At 39.9% G+C, this 23258-nt stretch overlaps 1 protein-coding gene across 2 annotated transcripts in view; it reads right to left on the bottom strand.

Annotated features, from left to right (window-relative positions):
* The window catches only part of Chchd3 (coiled-coil-helix-coiled-coil-helix domain containing 3), a 269393-nt gene extending 246443 nt beyond the window's left edge, over positions 1-22950 (bottom strand). The window contains exons 1-2 of one of the 2 annotated variants that reach the window (XM_047562734.1): positions 22695-22950; positions 11463-11550 (exon numbers count right to left, since the gene is read on the bottom strand). In XM_047562734.1, coding sequence (XP_047418690.1) covers positions 11463-11550; positions 22695-22775 — 169 coding nt within the window. In that variant the 5' untranslated portion in view covers positions 22776-22950. The remainder of the gene's footprint in view (positions 1-11462; positions 11551-22694) is intronic. The other variant, XM_047562736.1, reaches the window with a different exon arrangement.
* Between the last annotated feature and the right edge of the window lie 308 nt (positions 22951-23258).

The raw sequence follows: 23258 nt of genomic DNA, 5'->3' as shown, positions 1-23258 counted from the left end.
AGTGCACAGTAAAGGTGCTAACATAACAATAAATAACTGTTATAAAAATAGAGAAAGTGGTGAATTCTCAGAGAAAAACAGAATGCCATGTTAGTTTAGAAGAAGGCAAAATAAATAAGAACAAGAAAAGTTGTAAGAAGGCAAACTTCAAGGTGGTCTCCCTCTCCTCCTCTCCCTTCTCGTGTACACATTAGTTAAAACTGGGTTATAAAGATGCACAGATAAAGGCATTTCCTAAAGAAGCAAATTCCCACTCCTTAGCTTTTCTATTTTATCTGGATTTACTCCTTGTATCCTCATCTCCCACTAAATATCTGCATTTCTAATAAATAAAACTAGTTATAATTCCCAGAAATCACTGAGCCCTTTATGATTCTAACTACAGCACCCCCATTTTTTCTCCCAAGAAATGCCTTTCCCCCTTCCCCCTTCCCCTTTCCCATTATTCTCTACCACTAAACTCTTCATGGCTTATTGTCAACCCATTCACCCTTCAGTACTAAACTCCAGCACCACCACCTTTTTCATGAAGTCTACCCTGCCCTTTCCAGGCAGAGTGAGTCTCAACCACTCATCCATGCCCCATGTGTATTTCCACCACAGCTCACACTGCTCTATTCATCTCTGAAATCCAGTTCTTACAACAATGTCAGGAACATAGCCAGGACTAGATAAATGTTTACTGGAAAAAAGGGAGCAGAACACCCGGAGAAAGGGAAGAGCAGGGACAGAAAGTAGCTCACTTTTGCAAGGGTCAACCTGGAGCAGGTGAAAGGAAGCAGTAAAGTCGTGCCCTGGCTGCTATGTTAAAGAAGAAAAAAAGAAAGCGACATCTATTGATCTCCTGCTATATTTCAACACCTGCATGTTATCTCATTTAGTCTCTATGACAACCATGTGAAATTGGCATTAGTCTCTCCATTTTATCCTGGAGGAAAATGAGACAACTTGCCCAAGATCACACAACTATTAAGTGAAAGGAGCTCTTTGAACACTAAACACACACCACAAATACTTCTCTATTCAGGGGTAATTCAACTACAGCCTTTTCACTTCTGATCAGAAAAACTTGGGTTCATTTCCTTTGTCTCCCTATTTTTGAAACTGCACAATCATATTACATCACTGCTGGCAAAACAGAAGTGATGATTCTGGTTGGTCTTTGCACCCGGGTCTGTCCAGTCCAGTATAAACCATGTCTACTGGACTATATGAGCACTAGGGTGGTCTCCAAAATGGTTCAGCTAAAAGAATCTTACTTGAATGGAGAGAAGGTGGTTTTCAATCAAAATATAACACAGCCTTAAAAGGTTTCAGTTTGAAGTCCCATAAAATATAATGAGCAATAACACTGAACAATAAAGAAATCACTGTTTTTAAGTTTTTAAAACTGTCATTTTTATCCAAAGATGGGTTATAAAACAATGGTTATGTCAGAGGTATAATGTTTGATAGGAGAAAAAAAGAATTAGAATGAGTAATTTATCATGTGTATGTTTATCAGGCTTAATAAAAAATATTTTTAATTATGCAGACCATGTTTTTCTTAGATTTTTATTTAAAAAATAATAAAATATGTCAAAGGTCAAAGAAAATTCAAGATAAAAGTATTATAACTTCTCATAATCTTATAATACTCTAAAAAGTTTCTGAGATAGAATATTAAAGCAACATTTTAGGAAAGCTTTAAAAAGATGTCACAAAAGCAGATTATGGGCTCAATCCCATGGGATTCCCAGAGAAGTCAACATGTTATTTAGAAAAATTAAAGAAACACACTGTACCCAATGGGTCTGTGTTGTCCCACAAAATTAAACAAAAGCTGCTTAGCCAGCCTTATTTTTCCTTCTGGTGAAAGTGAAACATGAATGGAAAAAGAAAAGAGAGGTGAGTGGCCTTATTATGGCTGAAAGTACAAGTGTGCAGGCAGAGTTAAAGCCAAGTTTCAAGGCTTGAATGAGTTGAGGGCTGTTGGGAATATTTTATTTAAATAATTAAAAGGACAAGATTCAGAATTCAAAACCTAGTTGATTATGACAAAATCTTTTTTTTTTCTTCAGTACTGGGAACTGAACCCAAGGGTGCTCTACCATTAGGCTACATCCCCAGCCCTTTTTATTTTTTATTTTGAGACCAGGTCTTGCCAAGTTGCTGAGGCTGGCCTTGAACTTGAGCCTCCTGACTCAGCCTCCTGAGTCGCTGGGATTACTGGCAGACAAAACAATTTTGAGGCAGTGTTGACCTTACATTCTGCTTTAATGCCTTTGATTTAAATCAAGACTATCCTGTTTATAGTAATTGATTTTCATGTCATTCCTCACATTTATCCTGAGAAACGGCAGATGGCAATCAATATTTTATCTTATTTTTTAAGGTCATCAGATGATCATTATGTCAACAGCAAGACTAATTACACCTTGATGAATTTATTTAGCATACCTACTCAAATAAAATATAGAGCAAAGTCAATGATAGAGCAAAACACACATGATAAGGTCACAGTGAGAAGCAACGGTACAAGCCCACAAGAGTAATACCAAGTTCTTGGCCACCCTTCTTTTCCTTTGTTAATTAGGACTCAGGTGTTGATGTGTGTTTGTACACAGAGTAGTCAGTCTCCCTGTCCCCCATACTAGCCTGGGGAGACACAAGAAGCCAAACTAACCCTCGATTCTCCTGAGCTTCAGGACACAGAACCCCAGACTTCAAAGACACAGCACCACCCTAGCGACTTGACGGAGTGACAGCCCAGGGAGCACTAACCACCTTGGGAAGAGAAGACGCTAGAACCCCTCTATTGGGAGTTGAGGTCCAGCATGAGAACAGCCACACAGGGGAAGGCATGGTATGGGGGAGCACTACTCTCGAGAGTCCCAGTTTTGGGGAGCTACACAAGGCCCTGGATTCAATCCCCATGACCACAAAAGAGTCCAAGTTGTGACCACAGGAAACAAATAGGTCCTAACTTAGGAGGCAGCCAGGGTTACATAGCCCCAGGCACACTAACCTGATCTAACCCAGAACTCCAGGGACCCAGGACTCATGCAGGTCCCTGTGACTTAATGGAGGAGGAAAGGAAGGAGTGTGCCGAGAACTGAGAATGCGAGGACCTGAGGGCAGCCCTACTTGCCAGCCCTCGACAAACCCGGCAAGTCTACGCTGAGGACCATTTCCTTTCTAATCCAAATCAGCAACGAGGAGCGGGGCATGAGTCTGCACATCAGTGTTCCCAAATCAGGGCCCTGAGGCCTCGCCACCAACTCTGCAAATGCCTACTTTCCCCAGGATGGTGTTCAAGAAAGTGCCCCTCACAGCAGGGTCTGCTAGGGTTGAGGCCGGACACTGACAAAGCACCGTATGGACATTACTGTAAACCTGTTGAAGCAAAGCATGAGATGACAGTGGCCAGACCAAGGCAATGACATCAGCATGGGAGAAACTGTAAAATTTGCAATCGGAAAATGGAAAATGCAGAGCAAGGACCCACCACTATTCACCAAATACAGAGCAGAGTCTCTGGGTGTCCCCTGCAGAACTATAGCAGTGATGGAGAACTATAGCAAAAAAAAAAAAGAGGAGGGGGAGGAGGAGCAGAGCAGCACCACTCACACATCTGACAAAGGAACAAGCCCTGCCACCAAACCACCAGGGACTGGTCTGAAGTAGCTGTGTATCTTCCCATCCTACAATCTGTGAGAGGTCCAACAACCGTCTATCTTTATAGTAATGACAGTTATCACTACTACCTAGTAACTGCAAGTAATTTCAAGCTCCAATCATTTGATGCTGGCTAATTTGAACACATATTTCAATTAGCCACTCACTCAGGGGAATCAGGACACACAGCACCAGAATACTGTCTTCCCCTGCCACTGTCATGCCAAGAAAAAGTTAGATCCTTACTATAACGATCCACATGGGTTCCCAAGGCTTTTCAAGGAAACTCAAGCATCCTGACAGCTGTCAACAAAGTGTCAAGTAGCCCTGGGGCAGAACAGGTTTAAAAGGGGACTTAAAAGTGCTTATTGTTTCCTGGTAACATGGTTGGCCTAATACAGTGCACGGTGGGAAAAAATGAACAAACCAGAGAGACAGGAAAGGGTAAAGGGAAGAAACAAAATGCTGTGTCAGGACTTACTTCTTAAAATTTTTTTTTACAAGGAAAAACATCATCATCAACAACAATAGCCTACTATTTGGCTGACAGCTGGAAGTCAATGGATTGATTTTGAATACCTCCACTTGCAATAGAAAAAAGTACATTTGAAACTCCCTTGGGCAATTTATTTTAAGAGATCTGGGCCATCCAGATGATGCCCTCAAAGTCTGTCAAATTCCAAGAAAGGCAAAAGTATTGTTAAGTAAGTGTTTATTTTACAACTGGCATATGAATTTAAATCAAAAATAGTATTTTTATGTATTGTGTGTGCCATGCTTTATATTCCATTAGAGCAGCTTATACAACCAATGTCATATTTTATTTTCTAAATCCTGACACATGATTACAAAGTTCCTACTTTAAAGTTGTTCTATCATTGATGATATCCATGATTTTCTTGGTTGTTATGACCAAGAGCAACATTTGTTCTACGAGAAAATGCAATCTACTATTTTACGATTCACTTTAAAGTTAGTGTCCAAAATCTACTGTAGCAAAATGGGGAGTTTCTTTAAAACGGCTTCTCTCTGTCTTCCTGTGGTCACTGACAGTACCAGGGAGCAATGCTGGGTTGGCTTCCAGGCCTGCGCAGGAAGGCTCTAGGGCGCTGCTGCAGCCTAGTCTCCATAAGCAACACGCCTCCCTAGCTGCTGCTGCTGTTTAGGAAGGCAGGCACTTGAGTTCCTAGGACCTGGAAACACTGATATGAAGTAAATGAAGGCAAGGTGGTCACTGAGCAGCAGCCGCTGAAGACTTACCAAATAGCGGCTGAGGCCAGTGGTTAATCTGCTAACTAGGAGATCAATGGGCAGAAGCTCCTAGTTGCAGGAAACTAGAGGAAAGTGTGACTCAGGCAAAGAGTGATGAATCAAGTGGCACGAAGTGAGTACTCTAGACCAGGGAAAAGGTCGGCGTGAGTCAAGGACCGCCACCACTCTGCCACACAGCCTCAGTCACCAAGTGCCCCCAAGTCCTCCTGAGTTTGCTACTTCTACCGACCACGTGATGACTAACTTCCCTGGCTCTAGTTTTCAGATCATCCTTTACATCATCCTTCCAAGATCCCACTCCCTTTCCCCCGCTCATGTTAGACCCTTCGTTTTTTTTTTTCTCTTTTTCTTATCTTTTCTTGCTATGGGGCCAGTTAAGAACAAATAAAAATGCTTATAGGGCTACTTACTTTGTCACTGAAAATTAAAATTTCTTTATTTAGTTCTATAGTGGAAAATATATATTCTTACCATTCAAATTTCTTTGTTGGCTATAAAAATACCAACAAGTAAATGAGCAATGCACTTTTTAACCATAAAAATATTGCTTATATCTGAGAACACGTGAAGGCACAACTAATGTAACTTTCTACACTTGCACTCCAAAATTAGATGGAACTACTCAGTAACTGCCTAGGTCCTATAGGATAAAATTAAACACTTTAACTTCCCCAACCTACCCACCAATTAGACCCAGGAAACCTTCACCTGAATTAATCTGGTCTGTGTACTAACTCTACCAGGAACACGTTTTACACTTACACCCTTCCCATCCCATATCCTCAAGGTTGGCTCAAATCCACTTCTCCTGGTAGCAGGCTTGTCTGCTCAAGCTCCTGATCCTCTTTTGCTGAATCCCTAAAGCACCTTCCAGACCTCTTTATATATTCTATCTCACTCACATCCATTCACCAACTCAAAAATATTAACAGAACAGGCAAAGGTACTTACCTGGCACTCATGCACTCCACTTTAATGGGAAATATACTTTGACCAACTTAGAAGTTCCTTGAAGTCAAAGATCACCATCATATGAATACTTCTTGATGGATGAGTTCTTTAACCATCCATTAAATATGGACTGTTTATGGAATCTCCTTTAAAAACAGAATATACTGCAGGGTGTGATAACATATGCCTGTGATCCCAGCAGCCGGGGAGGCTGAACCAGGAGCATCACAAGTTCAAAGTCAGCCTCAGCAACTTAGCAAGCCCTAACTTAGCAAGACCCTGTTTCGAAATAAAAAGTAAAAAAAAAAAAAAAAAGGGTGGGGATGTGGCTCAATGGCTCAGATCCCCTGAGCTCAATCCCAGTACCAAAAAAACAAAAAAAAACAGAATATAATAATTCAGTACCTTGGAGCTTTCAGGCAAATTATCCATTAATGGACACAGATGAGACACTGTACAACTATATAAAAGTACACAGTTTGAGACGGTGGCATCAATGAAACTTCATATATTAAAAGTTGAAAATCAAGACATCACAACTCCCTTCAGTCCTGTAACTCAAGTCAAAGGAATAAGTTCAGCTTGTTTACTTTGAACTCTCCCTATAGTGCTATGTCTAAATGAGCCTTAAAGAGCTGTTTAAAAATAACTAGGAGGGCCAGATTCCGGGAGAAAAATACATAGAATATATAGATGAATCTGTTTCCCTAAATTGGCTGTTTAGTTTGGGCTGTGCTATTTCCTGCTCAAATTGGTTTCCTGCAATTTGTTAAGGCTGCCAAATACTTAGTGATCTCAGTGATATACTTAACACAAATTGGCAAATCTTTCTTATTTTTCACAATGACAAGAAATTTACAGAGAATCTTGCACAGTGAGGATAATAATAAAAGTGAGTTCATTTGTCTTTTTTTTTTTCCAGATTTATCATTTTCATCTGGTTGCTAGTGGCTTAAGAAGACAAGAAATAACCTCCTAATATCACTTCCTGTCTGTTTTTTTCATATTGATTTGGGGACAGTTTCTTCAGCAGTAGGCAGGGTCAAACATGAGCAATCTGACCTCACTATAAGCCAGAAAATCTAAAAGATCAGGTGGAAAAGAAAAAATCAATACTCAACATTGATTTTTAAAATCAAAAGATGCAAGATGTTCACGAAAAGGTGACTTTATAACTATGTGCAATGGCATCTCCTTATGTCAGCCTAAGGAAAAAACTACCTGGTGGAAAAGCAAACCAATATGGTTGAGATAATGCAGCAAAGATTCTGAGGCAGAAAGGACACAGTTAAGTTCTTTAGAGCACCTTCATTTATTAAAGTGGCATTACAATCTGCTGTGTGTCACATAGTATACTATTTTGCCCAAACAGCTTTACATGCAAATACTTACTGCAATGAGGCATTGATCTGATCCAAGGTCTGGAAAAAAAGTGTTTCACTAAAGTTTTCAGAGGAACTCACTTACTTAGAGTATAAATTATATTCTCAAAACTATGTATACCACAAAACTTAGTTCCTATATTCAGAAATCCTAGGGCTCTCAGTCCATCAAATGCACTGTCCTATATTCACACATTTGAATAGCCTAAGGCTGGCTGAATAAGAGTCCTCTGAGAAAGAAAATATTTTAATAAATATTAAAAATTCAGCTCACATTTAATATATAATTTACTTGACATTGAAAATGTAGAAAAGGTTGGTGACATTTTTATCAATACATTTTTGTAGACTTGAAAAATTATTTCATAACACATCTAAATTATAAATCATATGAAATCTATTATTGAGTACTAACTTAAACCCCTAAATGAGACAAACTCAGAAATGAGGCTTTCTATTTTTATCAACATATTTTTAAATTCTGAAGAGAATAAATCTTTGTTAATTTACACAGTTGTAATCTAATTGCCTTCTTAACCTAAAGGCAAGATCATTTCATAGCATGCCAATCTTAATTCCTTTCTTGGCTTTGCTGGAATGGGGTAGAGAAATCACATACACACTCAAAGAACCTGTCCTATTAGCCTTGCCAAGCCATTCTCATATCATGGTGTAATAGGAAAGAAGTCTTTACATGGTATATGCAAAGTGATCCAACTACTCCAAGGACAAAGAGCCAGCACCTCCAGCATACTCAACACACAGGACAGGAAGCTGTGCCAAAGATGGATGTCACAGGGGTACACCTTGTACCCACTTCCCAGAAGTTTTCATTTATTGATGGTCCTGAGATGTGGAGGGGGCAGGAATAAGATTCACAAACACAAGAGCATACAGAGCCATCTAGCTCCACACTCCTATCACCACATCACTGAAACCATCTAATAAAGCTCACAGCTCTCTTTCTCCCTGCCAAGCATTGCAGTATTCTAGACTGGAGCTGTGCAGCGGAGCTTTCTGCAGTGATAATACTGTTCTATACCTGCACTGTCCAACGTGGTAGTCACTAGCACATGCAGTTACTGAGCATGAAATGTATCCAGTGCAACAGAGAAACTGACATTTGTATTTTATCTCATTTTAATTATTTTTTATGTAACTTCTAACAGTTGCATGTGACTAGTAGCTACCATTTAGAAAGTATAAGTCTAACCTGACCATCAAAACACAAAATGGCATTCTAAAAGCTTTCAATGCCCAGCTGGTCAAAGCTGGGCATGGACCAGCGAGTTCATTCATCATGTCAAACCTGGAATGGAGAGGGATGTACCCTTAGCCAAAGCCAGGGGTTATCATGCCATCGGTGTCCTGCTCTGAAGCCACACACACCATGAGCATTCGAGAAATCTGCAAACTCACATCATCCCTCTCAAAGTATTCTAAGAAACCAACCCAAGAAGGAAAACATTTTCTCTCCTTTGCCTTTCTACTGAATGAGAGTCAATATGGGAAAAAGTTAGAAGAGCCAACAAGCACTTATAGACACAGCGTTCTTTCTTGAGCTCAAGCTGAACATCATTTATAAGACAGTTCCTTCTATTTTCTGTCACATCCTTTCTACAAATTAAGCAAGGGGTCATTCAAATTATAATAAAGAGTGGTTGATCACATTTGCTGTAGTCATGTGGACATGAATCCAACTCTCAACTCTATTACTCACCAGCTGAATGGTGTGGGAAAAATAATCACTCTGAATCTCAGTTTCCTACTACATGAAATGGGTTAATAACAATTCCCTTCTCATAGGATTATAAGGATAAAATAAGAGCTATAAAAAGGATTTAGCAGAACACATACCACATAATAATTTTAAGTGTTATCTATCACTATTTCATAATCATCATCACCATCCTATCGTCTTAATAGAGGGCAGAAAAAAAATCTACCTAGAATAAATTATTTTAGAACAAATTCCAATCTTAAAAATATTCATATCAAAAATTATTTTTAAAACATAGCACTTAACATATGTAATTTCATTATCATCTAAGTTTCTGTCATAACAGGTTTCTACTTTCTTTCTAGTCTTATTATATATTTAGTTGTATCTGCCCAAAATCTCTAAACTCTGAAAGGACAAACCTTTTTTTATATTTCGTCCTCTCAAATTAGCTCAAAATCCTTAATTATTTGCTAAGTAAACATTTAATAAATGTCATTGAAATTAAATTTATAGACTTGTATTTCAGAATGATTAAAAGTAGTTACTTTTTGTTTGTTTTGTTTGATTGAACCAGAAGGGTTTAACCACTGAGCTACATCGCCAGCCTATTTTTTTTTTTTTTTTTTTTTTTTGAGACAGGGTCTCACCAAGGTTGCTCAGGCCCTCAATAGTTGCTGAGGCTGGCTTTGAACTTGCAATTCTCCTGACGCAGTCTCCTAATCCTGCGACCACAGGCATGCAGCACCACACCCAGCAGAAGTAAAATGGATAATGGTATTTGTCCTAAATTAATTCAACAAACAGTAATAAGCACTTATTAAGAAGCAGGAACTATCCTAGGAGCGGGGAATTCAGTTGTGAACAGATAAGGATAAAGGCCCAAGAGTTTATCTTCTGAAGAGAACAGTAAGAGTAGGTAAGTAGAGGAAGAGTGGTAGGTGAATACGGATGATGAGATGATAACAGAAAGGCAGACGGGTCATCATGGTGTCCCTCCAGTGCCAAGAGAAGCAGCTATGACTGCAGCCTGTGTACCATGGAGAGATACCACTAGGACATGACATGAACTGACTTACTTTTCCATAAAGTTGTGAGGGCCTCTGTGTGAATACACAGCACAGGGGCCAGTTAGGAGGCTTCTGCAGTAGGTATGGTAAGAGGGATGGTTCATCTGGATTATAGCTGTAGCAGCAGACATGGACCCAAAAGGATAGATTCAAACAGATTTCAAAACTGAATATGACAAGACTACCTAATGAACTGATGTAGGAGTAGGGAAAAAAGGAAACAAGAATGAATCTCCAGTTTGGGGGTTTGACCACCTGTGGGGAAAGATGGAGAGGAGAAGCAAGTCTATAAGAATAAAAGGGGTTTGGGGGATCTGTTAAGCTGGAGGTGTGCTCACTTTCTATATAGTGTTCATCAGTCATGAAGCTTCTAAACTCTCCTACCAACAGGAAGCTTTGAAAGGGCCTCGTTCATCCTAGTACCTACTGCTCTGAATACATCAGAAGTTCAACTCTGTCTATAATGATCAGCAAGGGGGGTCACAACTGCCCCAAGTGAATGGCACATGGGCAGCAGTTGATCCTTCTCAATTTCAGTCTATAAGCCAGATTTACTCCTTTCAAATAAATATGAAAAATTCTCACTTAGTCCGAAATTAACCATCCTAATTATCTTTCTATTGCCATTTTACAAAAACAAAATGGCAATGGAAAAATGATGTACAAAATGTCCATCCACTAATTAGGCAGTATCTAGAACAGTGCTGGGGCTGGGATGGAGCTCAGAGGTAGAGCACTTGCCTACCATGTGCAAGGCCCTGTTTTCAATCCTCAGCACAGAAGGAAAGAAAAAAAAAAAAAAAAACAGTGCTGGCCACATCGCAGGCACTCAGTAAGCATTTGCCAGATGAACATACTGGTGTGGTGAGACAGGAGAGCAAAGGGAAAGGAGAGTTTAGGTCTCTTATCGCTTTCTTATCCAGCAAGACATACAGATAAAATGAGGCGTAATGATTCTCTATCTCATTCACAATATTTTCATCAATAACTAGGACTAATGTAATGAAGTAAATCTTTTATAAGCTTAAAGAAATTTATACGAAATAAAATCATTTTAGATAATTGACAATTTGGAAAGTCAATATTTTCTAAGTCCAAAATTTTTTATATTTCCTCCTAAATCTCCAATATCCCTATTAGCACCCAAAAAAGATATAAAGTGATCTTCCAAAGCATAGTAGAGGATTCCGGAGTTGGATGAAAAAAATATTTTCCAAAGGCTATTTTGAAAGTAGGCTCATTCGTCATGCTAAGCGTATTTAAGGAAACCTGATACTGATTTCTAACATTCCCTAGGAAAAGCTGAATGTCCAAATAATAAAAGGCAGAGGGTAATTGAACTTACTGTAGTGAATTTTTTCCACTTATAATTTTTCAATTAAAAACCCTAAAATTAAAATGCTGCAATACCTGAGGCACCATAAATACCAGAATACCGCTGAGACTTCGAACCAGATGGAGAGGATTCCTTCATTCGATCGATCACATTTTCTGAAAGCTGAAAAAGCAACATCAAAATGAAATCAATGACAAGAGAACAAGAAAGAGAAACAGTGCAGTAACACCTAAGTAGTGTAGTCATCCATATCAATATGTACAAAGAATGGCCTAAAGAAATGAGGTTCTCTAATTGCTATAAAACTAGAAGCAAGTAAGAAGAGTTATAAATGTTCAAGATACACCCCACAGCACTACTCCTTTTTTCCTTCTAATACAATGCTAATTGCTCATTATAAATAACTCTTTATGCTGTGCACTAAATTGTAATCTTGGAGAAATGTAAGCCATCACAAGCCATCCTTCAACTTTCCTCCCTCAACCTACAAAATTATTTAAGCACTAACAGGCCTTAGCTCCTTCCTTCCCACCAGTCCCAAAGAAAACAGTGTTCCTTCCTCCCTTCCTCACTCCCTTGTGTAAGGCTAACCATATACACTTGCTCTTTCAACAGATTTTCTTAGGCATTAACTATGTGCCAGGAACTATGCTAGAGTTGGACAATTCAAAGTCATCAAGTTGCTTAAAGTGAAGTGGAATAAACAGACAACAGTCAGGCATTTAAAGGTAATGTGACAGGTGCTACTTGTGTGCTCCAACTCGGTAAGGCAAAAAGCATAAAGGGAGAGCTCGAGCTAAGCTTTGGGGGTGTGGACTGGAGCAGAGGGTAAAAAAAAACTTCATTTGAAAACAGAATAGTGATTACCAGGGACTGGGGAGGACATGTGTTTTCGGGTACAGGATGGAAGATGGGTGATTGGAGCACCCAAGCACCCAGTTGCATGTATGAAAATATCACACCAAAATCCCATTAATATGTACAATTTATATATGTTAATTTTTTAAAGAGAAAAAAATAAAAAGACTTGCAAGGGAAGGATGGACAGAGGGAAGAGAACATTCCAGGATGAGGAAAACTCATTAAGTATACATGAGAAACAAGGTTTGCCATTAGGTGTCCAAACGGAGGTGTTAACTAGGGAGTTATTAGCATTGAGATTCTGAGGAACTCTCAGGTCTGGAGATTTGAGTCCCAGTCCCTCAATTACTACTGCATCATTCTTTTTTATTTTCTTGATAGTACTTACCACTACCTGATGCTTTCTTGTTTTCTGTCTGCCTCTCACACTCAAGAGAAAGTTCCATGGAAAAAAGAATGTGGCAGTCCTATCACTATACCCCAGGCTTAAGAAGCATGGTTACTAGAAAGAAGGGTTAAATAAATAAATGAAATGACATGAATGGATGAATAAAAGAATGGCTGAAGCAGGAACTGCTTCAGTGAAAGCAGTTGAAAGAGAAGAGGTGGAGGGGAGGTAGAGATTTTGGATTATTAAAACTCTTAGTAAACTCTTTGGCTTAAAGAGCTTGAACTAGATCCAGAAGCAACCAGGCACTACTAAAGGATCTGGAACAGTAATGACATGATCAGACGCACATCTGGGGAAGATGACTGGCTGCAGTTAGAGAACAGCCTTGAGAGGGGTAAGAGCAGAAGGTCCCCTGAAGGAGGCTGCGAACTAATTCAGAAGCTGTGAGGCATATGTCCACACGAAACCTGCACACGAATGATCAGAGTAGCATTATTCAAAACAGCCAAAAGTGGAAAGAGACAAATGTTGGTTTTCTGGTGAATGGATGAACAAAACATTATAAATCTATATAATAGAACACAGTTCAGCAATAAAGAGGGATGATGTTCTGATATAAGCTACAGTAGAGATGGACCTGAAAATCATTCAGCTAAAAGATCACATATTGTACGATGCTATATATACGAAACCATACAGAATCAATAAGTAGTTGCCTAGGGTCAGGGTGGAATGGGCATTAACTGTAAATGGGCAAGAAATCTTACTGCAATGACAAAAATGCTCTAAAACTGGATTGTAGTAATGATTATACAACACAGTAAATTTACTAAAAGTCGTTGAACTGTACACTAAAACAAGTGAATTTCATGGCATGTAAATTATTCTACAATGAAGCTGTTAGAGGTATTATAGTAATCAAAAAGATGTCTGGGATTCCAAATAGCTAACACTCACTGAGTGCTTATTATTGAGTCAGGCATGACACTGTGCTAAGTACTTCACTCACTTAATCCTTAACAAGCCTGAGATAGATGCTTCTATTATTTCAATTTTACAGGTGAGGAAACTGAAGCATAGCCATATTAAATACCTCACCATGGATCATACAGTTTATCAGGAGTGGAACCAAGATTCAAACCCAGGAACTCAGGAAGTCTGAGTCAAAGTTACAGTCCACTATCCCTCTTCAGTACCACAATGTGTCTGACTAGATGTGGAAATAAAGAAAGGGAAGACATGGAAAAGAACCAGGTTCCAGGTCGAGTCTGGGTGATCCCCTCCTATGCCAAGGACCTTCTTCCAACAGCCACTTTCTCAACTCAACACTCTTTAGCTTTTACCTACAATACAAAAGTCAAAGTATTCTGGTAAATATCACTAGTGGTCAAACAAACAAGCTTTTGTAGTTGTAGTTATAAAAACAACTACATTTTATGTTTATGAAGCACTGTATTTATAAGCTTCCCTTTAGCAGCTAAACTTTGGGTCACGGCCCTCTTCTGGAAACCCTACCTTGGTTTTTTTGACATCCCACCATAATGATTCTCCAAGGACTCTGGCCGGGTCTTCTCTGGGCTTCCCCTCTGCTACCTACCCTTAAGTGATGAAGGGCCCCACATTTTATTCTTTGGCTTTATTCTCTTCTCATTCCATGTGCTCTTGGTGCTCTCATCCAATCCCTTGATTTTTTTAACTGCTGATGACAAATTAATGAATTCTAAATCACGTTGATTAATGGATGCCTTCCCTTGGACATCCAGAAGCACCTCATACCCAACATGTTCAACACTGAACTTATGTTTGACAGAAAACGTTTTCCTCATCCACCGCCTACCTTATTAATGACACCACCTCCCTCCAGTTTCTAAATCAGCACGGGACTTGTCCTCAACTCATTTCTCCCACATTTTCCTAGCCCTGACTTTCTCAACCCCTAAAAGTTGAAAGAATTCATCACCTCTTCTCCTGCCTTAATTCATGGCACCATCAATAATCTCCCAAAATGCAGATCTGATTATGTCAACTCCCTGCTACAAACTCTTCAATAGCTACCTTCTGTTGACAAGGACGTCCAAATTCTTTGGGGTTTTTGTTGTTGGTGTTGTTGTTGTTGTTGTTGTTTCTTTGGGGTTTTTGTTGTTGGTGTTGTTGTTGTTGTTGTTGTTGTTGTGTTTTGTTTTGGTTTGGTTTGGTTTTGGCAGTCCTTAAGATCAAACCAAGTCCTCTACCCAGTCCTACATCCCCAGCCCCTTTACTTTAAGACAGTGTCTTGCTGAGTTGCCCAGGCAAATCAGGAACTTAGGATCCTCCTGCCTCAGCCTCCTAAGTAGCTGGGATTACAAACACCACCACGCCCAGCTCCAAATTATTTTCATCATTTGGTGATGGCCTCTCTCCCCAACCTCAGCCTCCAGTTTCTCCCTTAACCCTTCATACCCAGTTCCACACTGACACCTCACTTTGTTGCCCTTTGTTTGCCATTCCTGCCTGCTCTCCTGAGCCCTTAGGATCACCTCTCAAGATCCATCCTTCCATATATCTGAAAGCCCTCACTGACCTAACCAGTCCCCATTCCATTCTCACCCCAGTACCCAAAGCTGTCCTTCATTGTGCCCACTGTACCTCACATAGCCCTTTAATAGAGCACTCCAATGATAAAAGAATTAGCCCTTCCACATTTCTGTCTGCCTTTCAACAAGATTGTGAACTACTACGTATTAGGTGAGTTATTCACTCAGCAAGTGTTCACCACCCCAGGAACTCCTTAAGGCCCTGGGGTATATAAGTGAACAAAACAGTCTATGCTTGAACAGATGCTTGTATCTCAGGGCCTGAACCAGAATGGAGGTGAGATGGCAAAGATACAGACTACAGCTCATAAGCTGTGCTCTTTGAAGGAAAAACCCATGATTCCTTTTTCTATGAAAGACAAGTGTTAAGCACAAAAGCTGAGGATGCCAGGGCCGGTAAATGACAGTAGCCACCAAGAATGTTGCTGGAACTCAACTGCACAGTTGAAATACAGCTTAGGAAAAACCCTATTAAGACTGAATCAAATCCCCTCAATGTTCAAGTAAGAAAAAAGAAGACCCTGAAGTTACTGGCAGCATCAAGGGGTTACCAGAAGCAGCAACCGCCATCTCTAATTCCACGCTCTAGCTACTAAGAAACACTCCTTCAACCCCTAACATATAATGAAGATACCTAACTTCCTCTTAAAGAGAGAAAGTGACCCTTCATTTTTAGAATCCTTTTTTGATTTTTTTTTTTTTAGATGTTGCTAGACCTTTTTTATTTTTATATGTGGTGCTGAGGATCAAACCCAGTACCTCACACATGGTAGGCAAGCGTTCTTCCACCGAGCCACAACCCTAGGCCCATTTTTAAAATCCTAAAGTCATTTTAAGTGATATATGTGTAGTTATAGATAATATATACAAATAGCTGGTTTCATTTGTATATGCTTAGTATATGTAACATATCATTGTTACAACATGCTACATATAACACTGTTACACTGTACATACTATGTATTATATTGTATAACATACTGTTATGTATCCAATATAATATGTATAAAGCAACATATAGAACTAATTCAGCTTATATATGTGTGACTATATAATTTTGTAGTTTAAATTATATTTGTATACTTCAGGGCAAAATCAAAGAACTATGTTAAAAATATATTCTACCTAACCAGAAAGTGAATGTTTGCTAAAAATCAAGTGTTAGCCATAAACCTTACCTTTGCCCATATGGGAGACAGTTACCATCTAAATACTACTACATCTACTTCTCATAAAAATTCATACCTTGCTACCATCTCTGGCCACCATGATAAGTCCTTCCAATCCCTAAAGCGGTTTCAAACATATCATCCCTTCAGATAGTTTTTTTTTAAAAAAAGCTGGCCCAGGATAGATGAAAAAGCATGGCCACTTACTAGCTCTGGAACCCTGGGGAAGTCTTCAGTGAGTCTCACTTCCTCATTTGAAAAGTGAATTTGCTTCTGGGGGTTACAGAGAGGATTATAGTTTATGCAGTATAAACTATAATTGGCTACAAGATATTTGATAAAGCTATTGCTTATACAGCCCCAGCTATGGGGACTTTGGTTTTTATTTCTTCTTGATTCATTTTCACCAATGGCCTAAGCCTATACTTCTCTACTGGGGCATGAAGATAAGGCCCACAGCTTCATGCTGGTATGCATATGTAAAGTGCACATTTACCTGTATGTGTGATCTGTGGGTAGTAAAAGAGGAAATCTCAACCAAATCACTAATTGTTTCTAATTAACTATCCATTTCTTTTTGTAGGTTTGATGCTTCAAATTCTGCCACTTAATGTCAAACTCAAACATGATTCAAAACATTTCCCAGTACAGTTTTTGGTCAAAATGTAGTTCAGTGAATTTATAAGCATGTCATCCACCAGAGCAAATGATAAATACATTTCAGGATGGATAAACACATTATAGGTTTGCCTTGTTGAAAGTCAACCATTTGTCCTTACAATCATTCCAGACTGCACTCTTGGGTTCTTCAGAAGAGCTCCCATGACCATCTACAATTCCAGATCTGTGACTTCAAGCACTATCTCTGCTGTCCCCAGTCTGTCTATCTCTGCTGATCCAAGGCAACAGTCTTGCTTTGTTATTGTTTGCATTTAAAGTTCATGCTGCCTGAGCTGACCTTCCAAGTTGCAATAGTAAGTTCAGACCTGTACACTCATCTGATCTCCCCTGGAAACAGGGACAGTCACTTGAGAGGCAGCTGCCAAGATTCAGAGATGCTGGCCAGGGTTACACACACAATCTGCAGCTGTAGAACAACTTTGCTGTGTGATAAAAACTGATCCAAAGTGGGGATGGGGACTCAATGGTATGGTACAGCACAAGCTTCTGCAAGAGTTAGGCAGGCAGCCTTGGTATGAAGCAACTTCTCCAGGAAATGCAGCTTTCATAAACATGTCTTTTAGAAAAGCTTTTTCTATTTATCGATCTATACCTACACTTGCTACACCTGCTTTCCAGTCACATTTGGAATTTCTTCTAAGGCAAATATCAAGTGCCATTAAGAAACCATTTATATCCAAGAGGAGTGAAATAACACTACACAACGTTTTGATGCTAAGAATTACACCAAGAGGTCTACGGACTACTACTGGGTCCATGGATATATTCCTCAATGGTATACAAAATTGTCTGCTTACTGCATTGTTCTTGGCAGAGTTCACAGCTTACAGATAGATATACAGTGGTCTATGAACTAAAAGAAGTTAAGAACTATGCTTCTAACATAGAGGCAATCAAGAGAGCAGGTCTGCTGACATTCAACCAACTGACCTTGCCTATCCAATCTGTTCTCCGCTGCTCCTAAAACCAATTTTAAGCAAGGGGGCTTGCCAAGCTGAAATGGGTATTACTCACCGCACCAGTGCACTCCAGAGAAAGGAGGTGTGTCGTCTTCTAGTCTTCCCACCCACTTTGTTTGGTCTTACACAAAAATTAGCACAAACATACCACCCACCAATTTAGAATCCAGTATTTTCTCAGACTGGAGACTGGGTGACAGCAGCAAAAATAAAGTAGTCTACTCCCAAGGAACAGAATAAAAGGAAAAGGGAACTCCTCTTCTGTTGTCCTTCTCTGAAAGCTCAAGTCAGGAACCACCTTAGACAGAATCAAATCAGACCCTCGCCTCCATGATAGTTTTTATTTTCCTCCAGATGTGTCATCAAACTGATCAATGAACTCAGACTCATTTTTCTCTCTTGGTCTTCCTTCCATACAGCACAGGTCATTTTCTGTGAGATTTGGTATGCTGTTCAACTACTTTAAGACATAGGCTCCAAAACTGCCACTATCATTTGAGAGAAATCAGATCCAAACTTTCAAGGGCATAGGACACAGTCATGAATACCATATACACAGATACCTACAAAATACATAATTCGGGCTGGGGTTGTAGCTCAGTGGTACAGCACTTGCCTAGCACATGTGAAGCACTAGGTTCACTCCTCAGCACCACATTAAAAAATACATAAATAAAACAAAGGCATAAAAAAACACATAATTCTTGGCTTTAGTTTGTTACCTGTATTTTTTTACATTTGTCATTAGGAGACACCATGAACTTCTGTCTTACTAAATTCTAGAAAGATTAAGAAGTTTCCATGCACAAGAGTTAGAGAATCTGCAGTAAAAGGGACCAATCATCTATTAGTTAACTGAATTACTTGTGCAACATTCTCAACACTTCCAACGGCTGACAGAATGAATTTGTCATTCAACCTCTATAACACCCCCCATTAAGGAATCTCTTCATAGACGGACTCTCAACTGCCAATATTTCCCAAAGCACAAGATGTGTTCCTTGTAAGTATCCATATTGCCATAACTTACTCCTGTGAATTTTAGCTTGAACTTCAATGCCAGCTGTAGAAATTCATTTATGCCTGGAAACCATGATAAGTCTTCCTTTGAAAGTGATACTCATTGAAGTTGACATTTGCTCTAGAAGAGTTCACTCACAGCTTTGATGTTTCAGATAAACCTGTGAAAGACTGGGTCATAAGCATACTTTCCAAGCAGGCACAGCAGGTGGTCACAAAAATCCTATTAAGCACATGTAATACAAGTAATAAAAATGCTTGGTATTCCTATCACTAGAAACTTATTTTAGACTTGGAGAGGAGGGCAAAGCAAGAGGGGGTCCTTTCATCAAACCCATATGAGTAGTTTCAGACTCAAAACTGGAATCAAGTGTAAGAATATGGGTTATTTATGGAAGAGGGGGAAAAAGCTAATAGTTTCTAAGAATAAAGAAGAAAACAAGACCCTATCATGAATACACATACTGGGTGAGAAGAAACTTTAAACTTAAAATTGTAATAGGTCCTTTAATTGCTAGTTAAGGACCTCAGCAAGAAAAATATGGAAAAACATGATCTATCAATAAACTCCAGCCTAGTTACTAAAAAGTCTCATGTTGCTAACTAAATGTTATTCTTACTATATTAAGTGAAGATGAAATTACTACCCTTATCAGTGGAAAATTGGTTTTTCAGCAGTGATTGAGGCTACCAAACATGTACTCATGTTTCTTATAACCAATGACCTAAACATTAGAAAACTGATCAAATCAGAAAGTTTTCTTCAACTAAAAACCTATTTGCAACTCAAAACTGAAGTTTGGGTCTCATCAGTTCCATGTTTTAACCAGATGAGCTGTAGATAATGCCTTGTTTACATACCCAGAGTGCTGTTTCCCACCGCTCAGAAGGAACCAAGTTGGCTTTTTCAAGTAAAGAAAAGCAGTAAAGATCAACTAAGAGATCTACAAAAGATCTAGAGAGAAATCACACTGCACTCCCTTTTTCCAGTTCTTACCCCATTAGGTTCGCTAGTGGGAACACAATATACTCTTACTTTTACCTATCTTAGGATCATGTAAGTTTATGCATCTGTTCTCTTGAACAGTTCAAGTAACAGCTACTACTCAACAAACACTGCCAAAGCACTAGACACTGCACTAAATGCATCCACATATGTCAAATTCTCACTAGTAGTCTCTATCATCCAGTCACCCTGAAGAAAGAAACATAATCAAAAGAGACCTGTCCAGAGATACATAGCTACCAAGGTAGAGCTAGGATCCATACCCAGGTCTGGTTGGGTTGGTTTCAAAGCACAGGATCTTTCTACACAGCACTTTCAAAGAATCTTCAAATTTTTTTTTTCTTATGTGACAGGAACCTCATAATAATGACTACTATAAAATCTATAATGAACCAGGTGCTTTACAGACCTTAACTCAGTTTCTTACCCTGACCAATCGAGGGAAGCAATGGTATTCCCCTTTTAAAGATTAAGAGTATATCCTCAGAGAAGTGATTTGTCCAAGACCACAAACTAAAACCTAAGATTTAAAATGAGGTCAGTCTAGTAATAAGTTGATGCTCTTTTGACAGTGACCTCAAAGAACTCAGAATAACCTCTGCATACTCAACAGTTAACAATATGACATTTTTAGAGGACACTGCAACAGGGTAGGTATGGCTACAAGAAACTTAAGAGTGCTACCAGGCTCACCAAATTTCAAAACTGAAAAAGATCATAGATCTGTACTGAGCTATCATTTTGCAGATGATAAAAGTGAAGCACAAAGAGATTGCAAATCATCCTTGAAAAAGGATTTGAGGCAATGGAGAACAGAGTGAGAACATTCCAGTGAAGGGTATATTCTGAAGAAAAGCAAAGATGTCAAAAATGAGCATAGCATGTACTTGAATTAGGACAACACAGATAAAATGTATTACATGAGAGAGAAAAAAATGAAGAAAGCTTCTGTCAAGATGTGGGGCCAAAGGACATAGTTTCTTTTTAAATTAAAACAACATAGATAAAATGTATAATATGAGAAAGAAAGAAAAAAGCTTCTGTTAGATGGTGCTTCATTTTTTTAAATGTTCTTAAAAGGGTTTTGTAAACAACATTACCATTTTAGTCCAATACATACCCTACTGTCCTGCCTATTCTATTCAACCTTATTAATATTGAATATGAATCTATTCTATGACCAAATTCTCTTCCAATTTGGTTTGCTGTCATTACTGTCTGTGCTACAGCAAAAAAAAAAAAAAAAAAAAAAAAAACAGAGATTTATGCATTTTTCTAAGATCTTCACACCCAGAACTTATTTTGCTTTTTAAGGCTTTTTCACCCTCCAGTGTGGAATACTCAAGAGTTAAGGCAAGATTTTAAAAATCTCTCCATAAAACTCAGAGTTTATAGCAATTTTTATTTTACTCCAAAGAGTACCAATCACAATATCGCAAAGAATGCACCCTTGAGTATTTTATTACAAAATGTAGTACTACCATTCATTAATATGATATATTAAGAAATACTGGTCAAAGACCAAAAACTGAATTCAACAGTCTGAGTTTCTATAAAGAAAACTTTAATAAATTCTTCTCAAGGTTAACAGTAGCAAAGGAAAAAGTTTTTAAACACTTTCAATATTTATTTTATTTCCTAGTAACAAACGCTAAAAGGAATTTACACATTTAATTTATTAAAGCTGTCTGTGTAATAACAGGGAAAGAAAAATAGAAAGTATTATAAAACTTTTCTGAAGTCAAAAGTGCTTTATTTACTAGGTTCAGGCATCATACTTCCAAAAATGTGACGCTCCAAATTCAGGTGCAGCGGAGAGTGTGTTAATGAAGTTAGTGCTGGTATACTGACACCCTAGAGAAAAATCAAGTTTTCAGTTTACGTATCAAGTACATGCAGAGGGAATAAAAAATTCCCTACAACCTCTCAGTCAGAACTGCCTCTCTTACTTCTACTGGTCTGGAGAATTTCCAACCTAACTCAGCCCCCATCAGGTTGGCAGACAGTAAGCCTGAAGTAACTGGGACCAGTCCAAAAAACGTAGGCACAGCAGGCCACAGAGGAGGCGCCTGGGAAAAACCAGATATCAGATGAAAGTGAAGGAGGGAGGAGTCAGAAGTCACAGAGGCAGGCAAGAAAGGGGGAGGGCTGCGTGTGTGTGCTGGGGAAAGGGGTGGCATCGGAAGGAGAACATTAAGTGACAAAAAGCAAATAAAAGTGGTCCTTAAAACGCCAATTCACCCTGAGAGATGATGCAGGCGTGGAAAAGCAGGGCTTGGGTCCTGAGCACAGGAGGAGTAAGACAAGACCCATTCCACGGATAGGCGCGGTGAGGCAGGAGTGTCAAGTCCTGCTACTAGTGGGCACTGAAGCTAAGACAAGGCGGTGAGTCCCTGGAGGGTCCAATTCAACCAGGCTTGCCCCACCCGGCCCGCACGGTGCCTAGCACTTGGCACACAACCAGGAACTACCTCTGAATGAATGTTCCGAGTCTGGAAACTGAGGGCTTCTTCCCAGAGACCCAGCTTCTGGTGGGACAAGCACGGGGGCGGGACGGGCAGACACCCGGCGGAGCGGGTCCCGGGAACCTCGGGGCGCTGGGGTCCCATTCCGAGTGCTGGCCCTCCGCCCGCCCACTAAACTCACCCGGATGCCCTTCACCACAGTGATGTTCTCATTCTCGTCCGCCTCGAAGGTGACCCGGCGAGTGCTGGCGGTCCCGCCCATGGCTCCGGCTTCTGCCCCCGCAGCCCTAGCGCGAACCCACGAGGTCTTCAAGGCCCCCGTGCACTCACGCGCGTGGAGGAGCCGGGACACTTCCCTTGCTCAGCGGGAGCAAGGCCACGACCCCAAGAAGCAAGGAGAAGGCGCGGGTCCCGAGCTCCCGCCTCCTCCGGTCACGCGCCATAACAAAAATCCCTGGTGTTGGTCCGAGATGCTAAAGACCCGCCTCTACTCAGCGGGGGAGCGATGATTGGTTGGCCCGGACCCGGATGCTATGGCAACAGGTGGTGTTTGACAAGGTTTCCGAGGCCCCTGAGTGTATTGGGAGTTGTAGTCACCAGCTGACGCGATGGGTGCTGGGAAGATCTCCCCTTCGTGCCCAGAGTGCAAGGGAAGCGGGCATTCTGGGAGTTGTAGTCTTGACGGCTAGACAGCCTTCTAACTCCTCAACTTTCAAGGAGGCTCATCCATCCAGCAATAATGCTT

This window comes from Sciurus carolinensis, chromosome 8 (genome assembly GCF_902686445.1).
Source record: "Sciurus carolinensis chromosome 8, mSciCar1.2, whole genome shotgun sequence".
Taxonomy (NCBI): domain Eukaryota; kingdom Metazoa; phylum Chordata; class Mammalia; order Rodentia; family Sciuridae; genus Sciurus; species Sciurus carolinensis.
The sequence above is the reverse complement of the archived record's forward strand: the minus strand, read 5'-3'. Positions and strand labels throughout refer to the sequence as shown.